The sequence below is a fragment of the Entelurus aequoreus genome, linkage group LG10 (assembly GCF_033978785.1).
Source record: "Entelurus aequoreus isolate RoL-2023_Sb linkage group LG10, RoL_Eaeq_v1.1, whole genome shotgun sequence".
NCBI classification, from domain to species: Eukaryota; Metazoa; Chordata; class Actinopteri; order Syngnathiformes; family Syngnathidae; genus Entelurus; species Entelurus aequoreus.
In genome coordinates this window covers 63,218,243-63,234,969 of record NC_084740.1, presented here as the reverse complement: position 1 = coordinate 63,234,969, position 16,727 = coordinate 63,218,243, and the positions used below count along the sequence as shown (strand labels likewise).

The window sequence follows — 16,727 nt, the reverse complement described above, 5'->3', positions numbered from 1 at the left end:
CCTCTACTCATTGTTGTATTTGAAGCCAGTAGCACAGCCTTTGAAGTAGCATAGGTGAAATTTAATTTGCAGGAAAGGAGTGAGTTTAGGAATGAATTGTCCATCCTCGTTCAATTCTCTGTCAGCCTTTGTTTGGACATTACTACTTGCCGTAGTTTTGAAGCAATGCATGATGGAAATCCAGATGTTGTGTCAGTGTATTAACGTGCCTGCTGGAATAAACACGCTGAGAAATTACTCCGTGCCTGCCCATTTATGGGTTATAGATAAACCTATGGATAACAGAGACATATACAATAGTCTCCTTCCCTAACCCTAACATTTATGACAACCTTTATCCAAAACACAATATAGAATGTGAGATATAACAGAATAATGCATACGTGTTTTTTTTTCCAAAACGCTTACATAAAAATTGGGACCCCAAAAATGTACTGTGGGACCCCATTTTGAACATTCCTACAAACGCTGTATTTAAATAAATATATTATTTCTAAAGCAAGTTAGAGTATCATTGACAAATTCTCACCTAGTCCCAGCCTTGGCACGCATATATGTGTCCTCTTTTTGGGACTTCACAATATGGTCAGCCTAATTAAAGCAGCTAAGCACACAATAGAAGCAACCCTTGACTAACATCCTCCCCCTTCCACCTCCACGGATTGTAAATAACCAAATGTTAATCAAATGTACACAGTAAAATCCCCAGTGTTAAATATGCAGTACATCTATCAGAGTTATTACAACAACAGCTGGAGTAAAACGCCCCCCAGTGTTGGTGTTGATTTCCGTGGTTAAACGAGACAGTGTTAGAGGTACTCTGATTAGCCCCGCCCTCCTACTCTGATTAGCCCCGCCCTCCAGCCCCTCCTCGTGTCCACACCCTGAAGAATTTTCTGGAAGCCATTTTCTGAATGTTTAAGGACTGTGGTAAGTTGCTTCTCCTCTCTTACTAAATCAATTATTTGTCATTTGTAGCATCATGTGAGAATTTATATTGTTGCTCAATATGTAATGAAGTTATTTGTGTACGGTTTTGTATCTTTAAAAAAATGGTATTCTAAAAGGGCTAATGTCACCCAGTGAATGCTAGCTTAAATGTTAGCCATCTCAGACTTCGTTTTTGCGCGGGCTGTGGGACAATTTCAAACATTATGTGAAATAGAATATTTAATATGTAAATTGTACATAATTATATACTGTATAAACCTGGAAAACTTATATTTTACTCACTTATTGACAAAATACTGGTTTTCACTGTAGTATAGTGATGTACATGTACACGTGAGCACTTAAAATGCCTAATGGAGTGCTTCAGTACTCATATCTTTTAATTATTATTATTATTTTTTTTATGTATTTATTTTTCTAACTTTTAATAAAAGGGATTTTCGACCACGGAGCACAACATTAGAAGTCATTTTAACACGTTTGTTACACTTACAGGAAACATTTAAGCCCAAAAATAGATTATTTTTGCACCCAGTGCAAATAACGCAGAACCTTTGTCATTCCGCGCCCACAACAGTGGAAGCTAGGTATGTTAGCCGCTTGGCTAGCAGACGAGGCTAGCAGAGCACTGGGCGGACAGGTGAGTTTACCGCCGCTGCCACGAAGCGAAAGGAGGAACTCGTATAAATACCACAGTGTCTCTATGTCTAATATCAGGTTAGTGTGCCTGGTAATTTTATCATTGTATAATCTTGTGACTATATGCTCCGTGTACAGGCTGGGAAAGGGAGAGTGAAAAGATGTCAAAGTTATCAACAGTTGACAGCCTTTAAAGAATGTCGTAACCCGACTAGTGTGTTTTGAGGAGCATTACCATGCCTATAAGGTCAGGCTGCATCCACACAAAGTTGTTAAGGTTTTGGACATAAAGAAACTGCCTTACTCCAAACCATTTGATGTTCAAATGGTGTATGGAACATCATGTTCCACATTGTATGTTGTCCCATATTGCCATTTCATGCAGACCTAAGGTCACCCTTTCTGTATTCTCTCCCTAAAGTTGATTGTTCTGCCTGACAAAGAAATAAAGGTCATTAAACGTATGATATTGTATTACTGTGTTTTGCACTCACTTGCTATTTACAAGACAAAGTTGGTGAGACTTAATTTGACACTGCACGAGAGTAAATCAAGTAGAATGAGCACCATTTTTTTTTTTTTCAGAAATAGTGTGAGGTTTTATAAACACTGCAATGTTTAAAACATTTTTACTATTTACTAAATGTTTTCTTCACTGCAAGGGAGTGAATAATCAACATATTAGTGTATTATCAAACCTTATCAGAGTTATTTGAACACCAAAGCAGTGTTAATGAGCAAATACATTTAACTTGATGTACATTTATCACCACAGAAGAGTAAGTTATCAACACTACTCAAGAGTAATATTTACACTAGTCAGTTAAAAAATAAGTTGAACAACACTCTATAGTGTTACAATTTTCGACTCTATTTAGTGTTCATTTAACTCTAAATGTGACACTATGGAAAGAGTAAATTTAACACCAGCTCAGGTTAGGACCATATAGACTCGGGGATAGTGTTAAATTTAACTCTTTAAGTGTTGATTTGACACTATGGAATTTACTGTGTATATACTTGTTCTTATGCTATGTGAACTCGCTATGTTCTCTGCTCGCTGTACATATCCTACCAAGTCACACCTACACTCTTTCAATGTCCATTTCTCTGATGATGCAATTGTTGATGACTGAAGTGCTGATATCAACCAAACTCTCCTCATCCCACACCCCGAATTGTAAACAATGTAAATAATGCAATGTATATACTCTGATGATTAACTTGTGTGATGACTGTATTATGATGATAGTATACAGTATCTTTGTACCATGAAATGATTATGTGGATCCCGACTTAAACAAGTGTAAAAACTTATTGGGGTGTTACCATTTATTGGTCAATTGTACGGAATATGTACTTCACTGTGCAATCTACTAATAAAAGTTTCAATCAATCAATCAATCAATCGAAAGCACACGATAGAAAGCATCAGTAGAATGCAAGTGAAAAAGAGCAAAGTATTACTCACTGTGAATAAAAAGAGTCTTTTCAATCAATCAATGTGTGTTTGTTCATGTAGTGTTCCTAACATGTGCATGTGCTGTGCAGGTCAAAGTGTCACAGCAACACAAACACAATAGAAGCCAGCAAAGCACACCATTTAAAGGCCTCCTGAAATGAATTTTTTTTATTTAAACGGGGATATCAGATCTATTCTATGTGTCATACTTGATCATTTCGCGATATTGCCATATTTTTGCTGAAAGGATTTAGTATAGAACAACGACGATAAAGATTGCAACTTTTGGTATCTGATAAAAAAAAAGGCTTGCCCCTACCGGAAATAGCGTGACGTAGTCAGTTGAACATATACGCAAAGTTCCCTATTGTTTACAATGATGGCCGCATGAAGTGAGAGAGATTCGGACCAAGAAAGCGACAATTTCCCCATTAATTTGAGCGAGGATGAAAGATTTGTGGATGAGTAAAGTGCAAGTGAAGGACTAGTGGGGAGTTGAAGCTATTCAGATAGGGAAGATGCTGTGAGAGCCGGGGGTGACCTGATATTCAGCTGGGAATGACTACAACAGTAAATAAACACAAGACATATATATACTCTATTAGCCACAACACAACCAGGCTTATATTTAATATGCCACAAATTAATCCTGCATAAAAACACCTGCGTGTTTGTTATGCTAGCTCCTAGCTCCTCTGCTAGCTCCTAGCTCCATAGAACACGCCAATACAATTCAAACACCTGATCAACACACACAATCACTCAGCCCAAAAGACCGTTCACCTAACCCAAGGTTCATAAAGCTTATATATTTTTAAAAAGTTACGTACGTGACGCGCACGTACGGTCAAGCTATCAAATGTTTAGCAGCCAAGGCTGCATACTCACGGTACCTGGTATTCAGCTGGGAATGACTAAAACAGTAAATAAACACAAGACATATATTTACTCTATTAGCCACAACACAACCAGGCTTATATTTAATATGACACAAATTAATCCTGCATAAAAACACCTACGTCTTTGTTATGCTAACTCCTAGCTCCTATGCTAGCTCCTAGCTCCATAGAACACGCCAATACAATTCAAACACCTGATCAACACACACAATCACTCAGCCCAAAAGACCGTTCACCTAACCCAAGGTTCATAAAGCTTATATATTTTTAAAAAGTTACGTACATACGCAAAAAAAAGTTGCGCACATACGGTCAAGCGATCAAATGTTTAGAAGCCAAAGCTGCATACTCACAGTAGCACGTCTGTGTCTTTGTCATCCAAATCAAAGTAATCCTGGTAAGAGTCTGTGTTGTCCCAGTTCTCTACAGGCGTCTGTGTATCGAAGTCAAAAGTCCTCCTGGTTAGAGTCTCTGTTATCCGAGTTCTTCCATCTTGACTGCATCTTTCGGGAATGTAAACAAAGAAGCGCCGGCTGTGTACTGTTGTTGCTGACTACGTTCGAAAAATACGTCCATTTCGCACCGACAACTTTCTTCTTTGCTTGCTCAGCTTCCTTCTCTATAATGCAATGAACATGATTGCAACAGATTCACGAACACAGATGTCCAGAATACTGTGGAATTATGAAATGAAAACAGAGCTTTTTCGTATTGGCTTCAATGTGGAAGGCATACCCGTGTTCCCCGGGCTACGTCACGCGCATACGTCATCCTCAGAGGCGTTTCGAACCGGAAGTTTAGCGGCAAATTTAAAATGTCACTTTATAAGTTAACCCGGCCGTATTGGCATGTGTTATAATGTTAAGATTTCATCATTGATATATAAACTATCAGACTGCGTGGTCGGTAGTAGTGGGTTTCAGTAGGCCTTTAAAGCACAAGATGGATGCCAGCAACGCACACAATTTAAAAGCACACGATACAAAGCATCAACACAAACAGTAGAAAGCAAGTGAAAAAGACCAAAGTATTACTCACTGCGAACAAAACCCGTCCGATCCACATCCGTCACAAAACAATCATGATGAAGGACTGAAGTGGGAACTCGGGTGGAACTAAATAGAACTATTTAAACGAGCTACAGGTGTGCTCACATGCAGGACACGGAGCAGGTAGTCAAGGTGCCGTGAAAGACCGAGAGCTAACAGGAAACAGTAACAAAACAAAAGCACTAAGACAGGAAGTGATTTCAAACACAGGAAAAGCAAACATAACCAAAGTGTCAGTAGCACTTCTGACACACATATATATATATATATATATATATATATATATATATATATATATATTCTCTTACTGCCCGTCGCTGTTTTTTTTTAAATTTTTATAATATAATCATTTCCTCTTACGTCATTGACAGCGATCGATAGAATCGATAAATCCAAATCTCCTGAAAATGGTGGTGTCACTGAATGATATTCGTCTTCATCTTTCCCAGGGGACTTATGTCAAACACCAGCAGGCTTCGAAACATTTCAAGCGGAGTTTTAGGGCCGCTGCTGCGAACTTCTGTCTTCGTGGTAACGTGCAAAAAATATTAATGAATATATAATACTGTTAAATGTCTGTACTACTTTAAATCAACATTATTGTTGAAACCGTTTCACTAATATTAATTAATATATAATAATGTTAAATGTCTGTACTTTAAATCAACATTATTGTTGAAAGCATTTCACTAATATTAATGAATATATAATACTGCTAAATGTCTGTACTACTTTAAATCAACATTATTGTTGAAACCGTTTCACTAATATTAATTATACTGACCAGGGCACTGAATTCAAGAAAGAGGTAACTAAATGGTGGTCTTTGACTATTGTACTCTAGGATTGTAATTCAGTCTGAATGTACTCACATGCTTGAATGCAATATTGAATTCTAACCACAACGTTACTGGTCAAATGTTTCATGATTGTCATATTGGTGATGACCAAGCCAGAACTCATTCCCTTGATGTTACAGAGTTATGGAGGTTCTTCCAAACAATATGGTTAGGCTGGAGACCCTGGATGGAAAGCCCAAGCATATGATGACCCCGCATGCATCACTGAAACCTCTGCGCCCGAGTATGTCAAACTGAATGCTGTTTACAGGCATTTTTCTTCAGAGATCTTAATATCCCTCCCCTGTATCATAATATGTATAATAAATTATATATATATATATACATATATATATATATATATATGTCTTAATTAGATTATCCAAAAAATAGTGCTCGATACCGTGGTAGAGCGTAATATGTATGTGTGGGGAAAAATCACAAGACTATTTCATCTCTACAGGCCTGTTTCATGAGGGGTTTCCTCAATCCTCAGGAGATTTTTTTTTCTCCTGAGGATTGAGGAAACCCCTCATGAAACAGGCCTGTAGAGATGAAATAGTCTTGTGATTTTTTCCCACACATACACACACATATACATATATATATATATATATATATATATATATATATATATATATATATATATATATATATATATATATATATATATATATATATATATATATATATAAATAATATATAATAAATGCTGACTTCATCATCGGAGGAGGAAACTGAGGTACTTTTTCAGAAAAAAAGTGTTTATGTGTCCATACATGTAGCTTTCTAACTATTTGTATGATTGACACATGTCCAGTGTCATTGTTTCACGGACCATACATATGCTGGCCCCTCATCACCCTGGAAAAAGGAGCTGCACCCCGACCAGAAACAACTGGTGAGCAGGTTTCAAATTGAGTAAAATGTTGACATTGGAGCCAGTATATGATTAAAAATATATACATTTATTGCTTTGTGAAGTGGCCAAGGTTATCTTCAAGTCGGGTAATGTCAAATTTTCTCATGAACAGCTCGAGTATGTTTTGGCCTGCGATCGTCCAGCTATGGAACTGATCGTTAAAGAGGGAGGGGTGTGAGAGGCCAGAGGTTCTATTATTGGACAGACAAGGCGAGCGGCCTATTGCAGGGCATTCTTCAGCCAGTCTTTAGGGCAGGGGTCACCAACCTTTTTGAAACCAAGAGCTACTTCTTGGGTACTGATTCATGCGAAGGGCTACCAGTTTGATACACACTTAAATAAATTGCCAGAAATAGCCAATTTGCTCAATTTACCTTCAACTCTATGTTATTATTAATAATTAATGACAATTAAATTTTGAAACATAGTTTATCTTCAATTTCGACTCTTTAAAATTCCAAATTCAACCGAAAAAAAGAAGAGAAAAACTAGCTCATTCGAATCTTTTTGAAAAAATTAAAAAAATAATTTATGGAACATCATTAGTAATTTTTCCTGATTAAGATTAATTTTAGAATTTTGATGTCATGTTTTAAATAGGTTAAAATCCAATCTACACTTTGTTAGAATATATAACAAATTGGACCAAGCTATATTTCTAATAAAGACAAATCATTATTTCTTCTAGATTTTCCAGAACAAAAATTTTAAAAGAAATTCAAAAGACTTTGAAATAAGATTTAAATTTGATTCTACAGATGTTGTAGATTTGCCAGAATCATTTTTTTGAATTTTAATCATAATAACTTTGAAGAAATATTTCACAAATCTTCTTCGTCGAAAAAACAGAAGCTAAAATGAAGAATTAAATTAAAATGTATTTATTATTCTTTACAATAAAAAAAAATAAATTACTTGAACATTGATTTAAATTGTCAGGAAAGAAGAGGAAGGAATTTAAAAGGTAAAAAGGTATATGTGTTTAAAAATCCTAAAATCATTTTTAAGGTTGTATTTTTTTCTCTAAAATTGTCTTTCTGAAAGTTATAAGAAGCAAAGTAAAAAAATTAATGAATTTATTTAAACAAGTGAAGACCAAGTCTTTAAAATATTTTCTTGGATTTTCAAATTCTATTTGAGTTTTGTCTCTCTTAGAATTAAAAATGTCAGACAAAGCGAGACCAGCTTGCTAGTAAATATATAACATTTAAAAAATAGAGGCAGCTCACTGGTAAGTGCTGCTATTTGAGCTATTTTTAGAACAGGCCAGCGGGCTACTCATCTGGTCCTTACAGGTTACCTGGTGCCCGCGGGCACCGCGTTGGTGACCCCTGCTTTAGGGTATCCAGAAAGTCAGTCCAGGCCATCGACTGCGTCATCAAAGATGAACTGAATACAGTACTGGTATGCCATGACACAAAAGTGAATACATTGTATCATACCTATGTTGCTCCATAAAAAAAATTATTGGAGAAATATGTAAGCTGGGGGAAAAATAACTGGTTCAAAAATAATCATCTAATAACCTTTATTGGTTTGTACCTTGATGTGGTTTAAGAGCTTTTCACTACAACATGTCTACTTCTGAGGTGACCACCACTTGTGATTAGAATTGACGCTTTGTCCTTTATCTGTGTTCCCCATTCTTTAGGTGCAGCTCGCGCAATGTTTGGAACAAAACATTTGTAAACAATAAAAAAAACATTTTACATTGCAGTTTTTTGCCTCATTTTAAAGTCTTGAAGGAATACCCAAGGTTTTTCTTTATTATTATGTTCCTATTCTAAATATTGTCGTTTGTCTGACCACGGGTCATCTGACTTCACTGAGGTACGTATGTGCACATAAATGTCATTTTAATTTAGTTCACTTACACAGAGAACTAAAAAAAAACTGAATTTAACGAATACATTTAGTTCGAATAAAGTTTAATAATGTTGATTGATAATTAATTAACTTATTGTACACTGTTATTAATTTCCGCATATGTCCATGAGTCAAATGTGCAGTCAGGAATATCCTCAATTTGTCAGATTAATACTTGTCCGATTAATACAGACGTTTTGTTAACGCTGTATTATTAAAAAGAGTCAAAGGAAGTGCTATCGATCGCTGTCAAAGACGTAAGAGGATATGACGTAAGCGGAAATGACCCCGGAAGTAAATGGGGGGTAGGAAGGTTTTTGTAATGGGAAGAAAATTGGCGTGACAGCGGCATATATAAAAACCTCCGCTCCACTCAACGTGTCACCACTTCAGCTCTTAGGGCCTTCAAAATAAGAGCTCAGGGCATATACTGTATAACAGCTTATAACAGGAAGTTCCATCCATCCACCTCATCACAGATAGAACAGGAACTTAACATCACAAAATGAAAGAGGCTCCACCCCCTTCCTTCTTTCTTTGTGGACACGCCTACTTTGTTCATGTTCACATTCATAACGTGTCTTTATGAAGAATGACTACATAACATTAAAGTAGAAAATGTCAATGAAACATACATTTGACGTCGGGGAACACAACTGAAGATGTGTTGTACTGGTGGCACCACGTGATTAGTGCCAAACTCCAAGAGGACATCTCCAACCCCATTTCAATTGTTATGCTGAATATTTAGGGATCTTTAACAACTAGTCCTATTAAGAATCCTAGTTATAACATTCTCTTTTTACTTCATAATATCAACATTTATTTACATTCAGATGGTCACACATTCTGTTATTTATTACGTTTTTTGTTATTTATTCTTTGAAATTAAGCATTCATTCATTCATTCATTCATTCATTCATGTGTTATTCTCAACATGTATATATAGGTGTTACATTGTTTTTATTGTACACAGTAGTCATTTTCTACCTTTAAGTACTTATTACTATGATGATTACTGTTAATAAGTGAAGGGAAAGCAGGTGCCTTGCCCAAAGACACATCGGTTCGTACATCCACACGCACGCTCATTATACAAACATACTGTATACACATACTGTACATATACATTCACTGTACAAACACACATATACACATTCTGTACATATACATTCACTGTACAAACACACATATACACATACTGTACATATACATTCACTGTACAAACACACATATACACATACTGTACATATACACTCACTGTACAAACACACATATACACATACTGTACATATACATTCACTGTACAAACATACATATACACATACTGTACATATACATTCACTGTACAAACACACACATATAAACATACTGTACATATACATTCACTGTACAAACATACATATACACATACTGTACATATACATTCACTGTACAAACACACACATATAAACATACTGTACATATACATTCACTGTACAAACATACACATACACATACTGTACATATACATTCACTGTACAAACACACATATACACATACTGTACATATACAAGTACATATGCACACATACACTCATGCACATAATCATGTTTCTTTAAACATATATTAACGTTGTTGCCCTAGGGTAAACTGGGTATAACACATGGCACACTGACAAAGCTTAACCTATTGTTACTATAACAATCTACAAGGTTAATGTAGGTTGCTTCTCTTTCTTCCCCTCCATTTTTCTGCATTCTTTCGTATCTCAAGTTATCATTACGTATATGTATTGTTGCATTTGAACAACTGTATTGTTGATAATAAAGGTAAAGTATTGGTATTGTTTATTATCAATAGTGATATTTCTATTGGTATTCATATTGCTCCATTTTTATGTGTAATAATGCTCATTGTCATTTCTGTATTATTTTTTATTTCACTAACTGCTTATTTGCTATCACTTATACTATCATATTTGTACATGTCCTATTTGCTGATGTTGCTCTATTGTTGTTGTTGTTGTTGTTGTTGTTGTCTCTCTGTCTAATCCCCCTCTTGTCCCCACAATTCCCCCCTCTGTCTTCCTTTCTCTCCTTCTATCCCCTCCTGCTCCGGCCCGGCTGCACCAAATGATAATATAAATACATTTAATAAAGTCAAATACAAATAAGGCAACAAGAGAAGTATCCTACACTTCTCTTTTGTAAAGTAAATGTGAACAGCCGATATGTGCATCTACATCTACATCTACATCAACATCTACATCAACATCAACATCTACATCAACATCTACATCTACATCTACATCTACATCTACATCAACATCATCTACATCTACATCTACATCAACATCATCAACATCTACATCTGCATCTACATCTACATCTACATCTACATCTACATCAACATCATCTACATCTACATCTACATCTACATCATCATCTACATCTACATCTACATCAACATCTACATCTACTATATGATCATCTACATCAACATCAACATCTACATCTACATCTACATCTACATCAACATCTACATCAACATCAACATCTACATCATCATCTGCATCTACATCTACATCAACATCTACATCTACTATATGATCATCTACATCAACTATATGATCATCTACATCAACATCTACATCAACATCTACATCAACATCTACATCAACATCTACATCTACATCTACATCAACATAATCTACATCTACATCTACATCTACATCAACATCAACATCATCTACATCTACATCTACATCAACATCATCAACATCTACATCTGCATCTACATCTACATCTACATCTACATCTACATCAACATCATCTACATCTACATCTACATCTACATCAACATCTACATCTACTATATGATCATCTACATCAACATCAACATCTACATCTACATCTACATCTACATCTACATCAACATCTACATCTACATCAACATCTACATCTACATCAACATCTACATCAACATCTACATCATCATCTGCATCTACATCTACATCAACATCTACATCTACTATATGATCATCTACATCAACTATATGATCATCTACATCAACATCTACATCTACATCTACATCAACATCTACATCTACATCTACTATATGATCATCTACATCAACATCTACATCTACATGTACATGTACATCTACATCTGCTATATGATTTGCCTGACAAGCTGGGCAGGACAAAAAAAAAAAAAAAAGACACATCGGCAGTGGCTCGGATGGCAGAAGCAGGGATCGAACCTGGAACCCTCGAGTTGCTCCACCACCCAAGCCACGCTATTACTTTAAAATTAGCATAGTATTACTACTATTATTACTAGTATTATTACTAGTATTACTACTATTATTACTAGTATTACTATTCAAATGTGTTTTTTCTTCAATCTTCATCTTGGGAGTTCTTGTCCTGCAGTGAAAATGCAAAGAAAAAGCAACAACAAAAATCCACCTTGTTTGTTATTTGTCAACTAAAGCAAATAAAAAAAGTTGTTTTTGTTGGTGTAAGAATAAAAAGAAGACGTTTTTTTTTTTTTTAAATTGTTTAATTAAAAACAGTTAGAAACTTATTTTATTTCGGAGACAACAGACTGGACAACTTTGGTTTTGTTACAACAAACATATATATATATATATATATATATATATATATATATATATATATATATATATATATATATATATATATATATATATATATATATATATATATATATATATATGTATATATGTATACATATATATATATATATGTATATGTATATATGTATATGTATATATATATATATATACACACACACACACACACACACACACACACACACACACACACACACATACATACATATACATATATATATATATATACATATATATATGTATATGTATATATATATATACACACACACACACACACACACACACACACACACACACACACACATACACATATATATATACATATACATTATATATATATATATATATATATATATATATATATATATATATATATATATATATATATATATATATATATATATATATATATATATATATATATATACATATATATATATATATATATATATATACATACATATATATACATACATACATACATACATACATACATACATACATACATACATACATATATATACATACATACATACATACATACATATATATATATATATATATATATATATATATATATATATATATATATATATATATATATATATATATATATATATATATATATATATATATATATATATGTATATATATATATATATATATACACACACACATACATACATATATATATATATATGTTGCTCCCCAAGATCCACAAAGAGCAACACAAGCGGAGCCGACCCCACGAGATACCCCCGGGCAGGCCGACTACCTTTAAGACTTTTGTTTCCGATCCGTCCATCAGCTCCTATCATCCCAGGAATTGTTGGAGAAGCAGGCAAACCATGTGGTCCTTGTGGACCCGTTGATCCCGGAGGTCCAGGAGGGCCGGGGAGTTCCCATGATGCAGCTCCACCAAGCACAGCCCTTTTAGCGCTCACTGCTACTGCTGCCAGCCTCTCTGTCACAACAAAGACATCAACTTAGAAACTGTACAATGTGGACATTACAAATATACTGTACATACATTTTAGACAATAGAACCTTTATTTAACCAGATAAGAAAACCCATTGAGATCAAGATCTCTTTCACAAGGGTGACCTGGCCAAGAGGTCAACAGCACATGTCACAGAGCAGTTTCAAAATAAATACATTAAGACATACATTCTAAAATACATAAGAGAAGTGTAAAACAACAGAAATTTACATCTTTAAAAACACAGGCACTGTGCAAACGTCTCTCGCTGTTTGTCCCTCAGGACAGAACGGAAGGCTCCAAATGGAAGTAGTTCTGTAAGTTTCAGTTTCGTCTGCAATTCATTCCATGCCATAGGGGCAGCAATGCCAAAAGCTCTTTTGCCAAATTCAGTCCGTACATGAGGAACAGTTAAAACATACAAATTGTTAGAACGTAATGCGTAAGAGCTGCTTTTTCTTTGTAACAGAGTACACAAGTATGGAGGTATTAAACCTAAAAGAGCCTTATAAATTAAAGTCAGCCAATGTGTGTATCTGCGTGCACTCAATGAAGATAAGTCTGACTTCATATACAGTTGACAATGGTGGGTGAGACTACGACAGCCAGTAACAAATCTTAGTGCTGAATGAAAAACAGTGTCCAAGGACTGGAGGCATTTAGATGAAGCACTAAAATAAAGCACGTCTCCATAATCAATTACAGGCAAGATAGTCACTGTCACCAATTTCTTTCTGACTTTAAGAGAGAAGCAGTTTTTATTTCTAAAAAAGAAACCAAGCTTTACCCTAAGCTTAGAGACCAAGTTGTTAATATGGGCTTTAAATGAAAGCTCCTGATCAAGAGTAAAACCCAAGTACTTGTAATTTAAGACCTGCTCTATAGGGTTTCCATTTGATGTTACAATATTTGGAATATTTTCCAGTAGCACCCTTGAATGAGAGAAAACCATTACCTTGCTTTTATCTGTATTTAAAACCAATTTAAGATCAAATAAGCGAGCCTGGATGACATCAAAAGCAGCTTGTAAAAACTCAAAAGCCTGAGTGATGGAGGTTGAACAGCAATAAATAATGGTGTCGTCTGCATAAAAATGGTACATTGCATTTGACAAATTATTACAAAGATTATTTATGTAGATAGAAAATAAAATGGGCCCCAGCACTGAGCCTTGTGGAACGCCTTTGGTAATGTCCAGTAATGAAGAGGTGGTCCCAGCCACCTGTACACATTGTGTTCTGCTGGAGAGATAGTCTGTGAACCAAGCAGCTGCATTTTTAGATAATCCAACGTGATGAAGGGCTTGAATTAACAGACTGTGGTCTACTGTGTCAAATGCTTTTGACAAATCAATAAATAGGGCGACACAATATTTCTTGCCGTCTACAGCCTCGATTAAATCATTGAAGACCTTAAGAGCAGCTGTAATAGTGCTATGCTGTTTTCTAAAACCAGATTGAAATGGAGATAAAATATTGTTTGATTCTAAAAAATCCTCTAGCTGGTTACTGATGATCTTCTCAAACAATTTTGCTAAAATGCATAATTTAGAAATTGGTCTGTAATTATTTATATTTGTGGGTTCACCCCCTTTTAGCAGGGGAAGAACAAAGGCCGATTTCCAGATTTTTGGAATGCTTTTACTTGTTAGACATAGGTTAAAAATATGCGAGAGAGGCTCAGCAACAAAATCAGCAGCCAATTTTAAGAAAAAGGGTTGAATTTGGTCAGGTCCTGCTGCTTTAGTTGTGTCCAGGCTCTTTAGTGCACTGTTTACCTCGGATATTGATACAGGTGTGAACTCAAAAGTGCAGGTGCTGCGTCTATTTACGGCCTGTGGTGTATTTGGTATATTAACATTAGTTAAACCAACATTTGACAATTGAGGATTCAACGACTCAAACAAGGATCCGGAGAAACAAAATACTCATTAAAACAATTTGATATAGTTGTCTTATCAGACAAAGTACCAGATTGAGTAATTAAAGGACTTGGAAAGTCATTTGTTGTCACATGATTTAAAGAAGCTTTTATGGTTTGCCAAAACTTTTTGGGATCATTTATATGTTTTTTGCATTCATGCAGGTAAAAATCAGACTTGGCCCTCTTAACAAGCGAAGTACATTTATTTCTGAGCTGGCGGAAGCTAAGCCAGTCAGCCTCTGTCTTTGTTTTTCGAGCCCTGGCCCAAGCAACGTCTCTCTCTTTGAGAAGGTTTCCAATTGCAGAGGAAAACCAGGGATTATTTCGACCTTTAACTCTAAGTTTTCGAAACGGGGCATGTTTATTGACTATACGTTGAAATTCTTTATAAAAGTATTTCAACGCTATCTCAATATCATCAATTAAAGCAACTCTGTTCCACTGAAAGGCAGCTAAATCGTATATAAAAGCTGGGAGGCAAAAGTTTTTAATATTTCTTTTGCATGTAATAGTTGGTTTTGATTTTGGTAGCTTGCAGTTTCTTACAGCTGCAATTGAACAATGGTCACTCAAGTCATTGGCAAACACCCCAGTGCCAGTGTACTTATGGGGAGCGTTGGTTAGAATTAGATCAAGTAAAGATGATTTTGAGGAGTTTTTAGTATTGGGTCGAGTTGGGGAAGTGATTAATTGAGTTAAGTTTAGTGAGTTGCATACAGCTTTAAGGTTATCAGAAGAGGAAGTCAACCAGTCAAAATTTAAATCACCAACCAAGAGAAGTTCACTAGCTTTTAACCCACTCATAAAGGATTCAAGCGAGGCAAGGGCTTCAGTGGACATTTTATACACAATAACTCTAATTCCAATACTTCCTATAAAACCCTAACCCTTCCCTCTCCACTACATCTCCACACATCTTCCAAAATGTATGCTTTTGATTTGATTTTGGTTCTACTGCTGCCAGCCTCTCTGTCACAACAAAGAGAATCATTTAGAAACTATATAATATGGAGATTACAAATATACTGTACATACATCTTATACACAATAACTCTAATTCCAGTACTTCCTATAAAACCCGAACTCTAACCCTTCCCTCTCCCAACATGTATGGTTTGGATTTGATTTTGGTTAACTGTCATTTATACTTTAGAGCAGGGGTCACCAACCTTTTTGAAACCAAGAGCTACCTCTTGGGTAGTGATTAATGCGAAGGGCTACCAGTTTGATACACACTTAAATAAATTGCCAGAAATAGCCAATTTGCTCAATTTACCTTTAACTCTATGTTATTATTAATAGTTAATGATATTTAAACTTAATTGAACGGTTTAAAAGAGGAGAAAACACAAAAAAAATGACTATTAAATTTTGAAACATAGTTTATCTTCAATTTCGACTCTTTAAAATTCAAAATTCAACCGAAAAAAAGAAGAGAAAAACTTGCCAATTCGAATCTTTTTGAAAAAATTTTAAAAATAATTTATGGAACATCATTAGTAATTTTTCCTGATTAAGATTAATTTTAGAATTTTGATGACATGTTTGAAATAGGT

At 34.9% G+C, this 16,727-nt stretch overlaps 1 protein-coding gene across 1 annotated transcript in view; it reads right to left on the bottom strand.

The window, feature by feature from the left end:
* LOC133659175 (collagen alpha-2(IX) chain-like) overlaps positions 1–16,727 on the bottom strand; it is a 117,264-nt gene that overhangs the window by 17,098 nt on the left and 83,439 nt on the right. Inside the window, exon 13 of the mRNA XM_062061911.1 lies at positions 13,044–13,232. Coding sequence (XP_061917895.1) covers positions 13,044–13,232 — 189 coding nt within the window. The remainder of the gene's footprint in view (positions 1–13,043; positions 13,233–16,727) is intronic.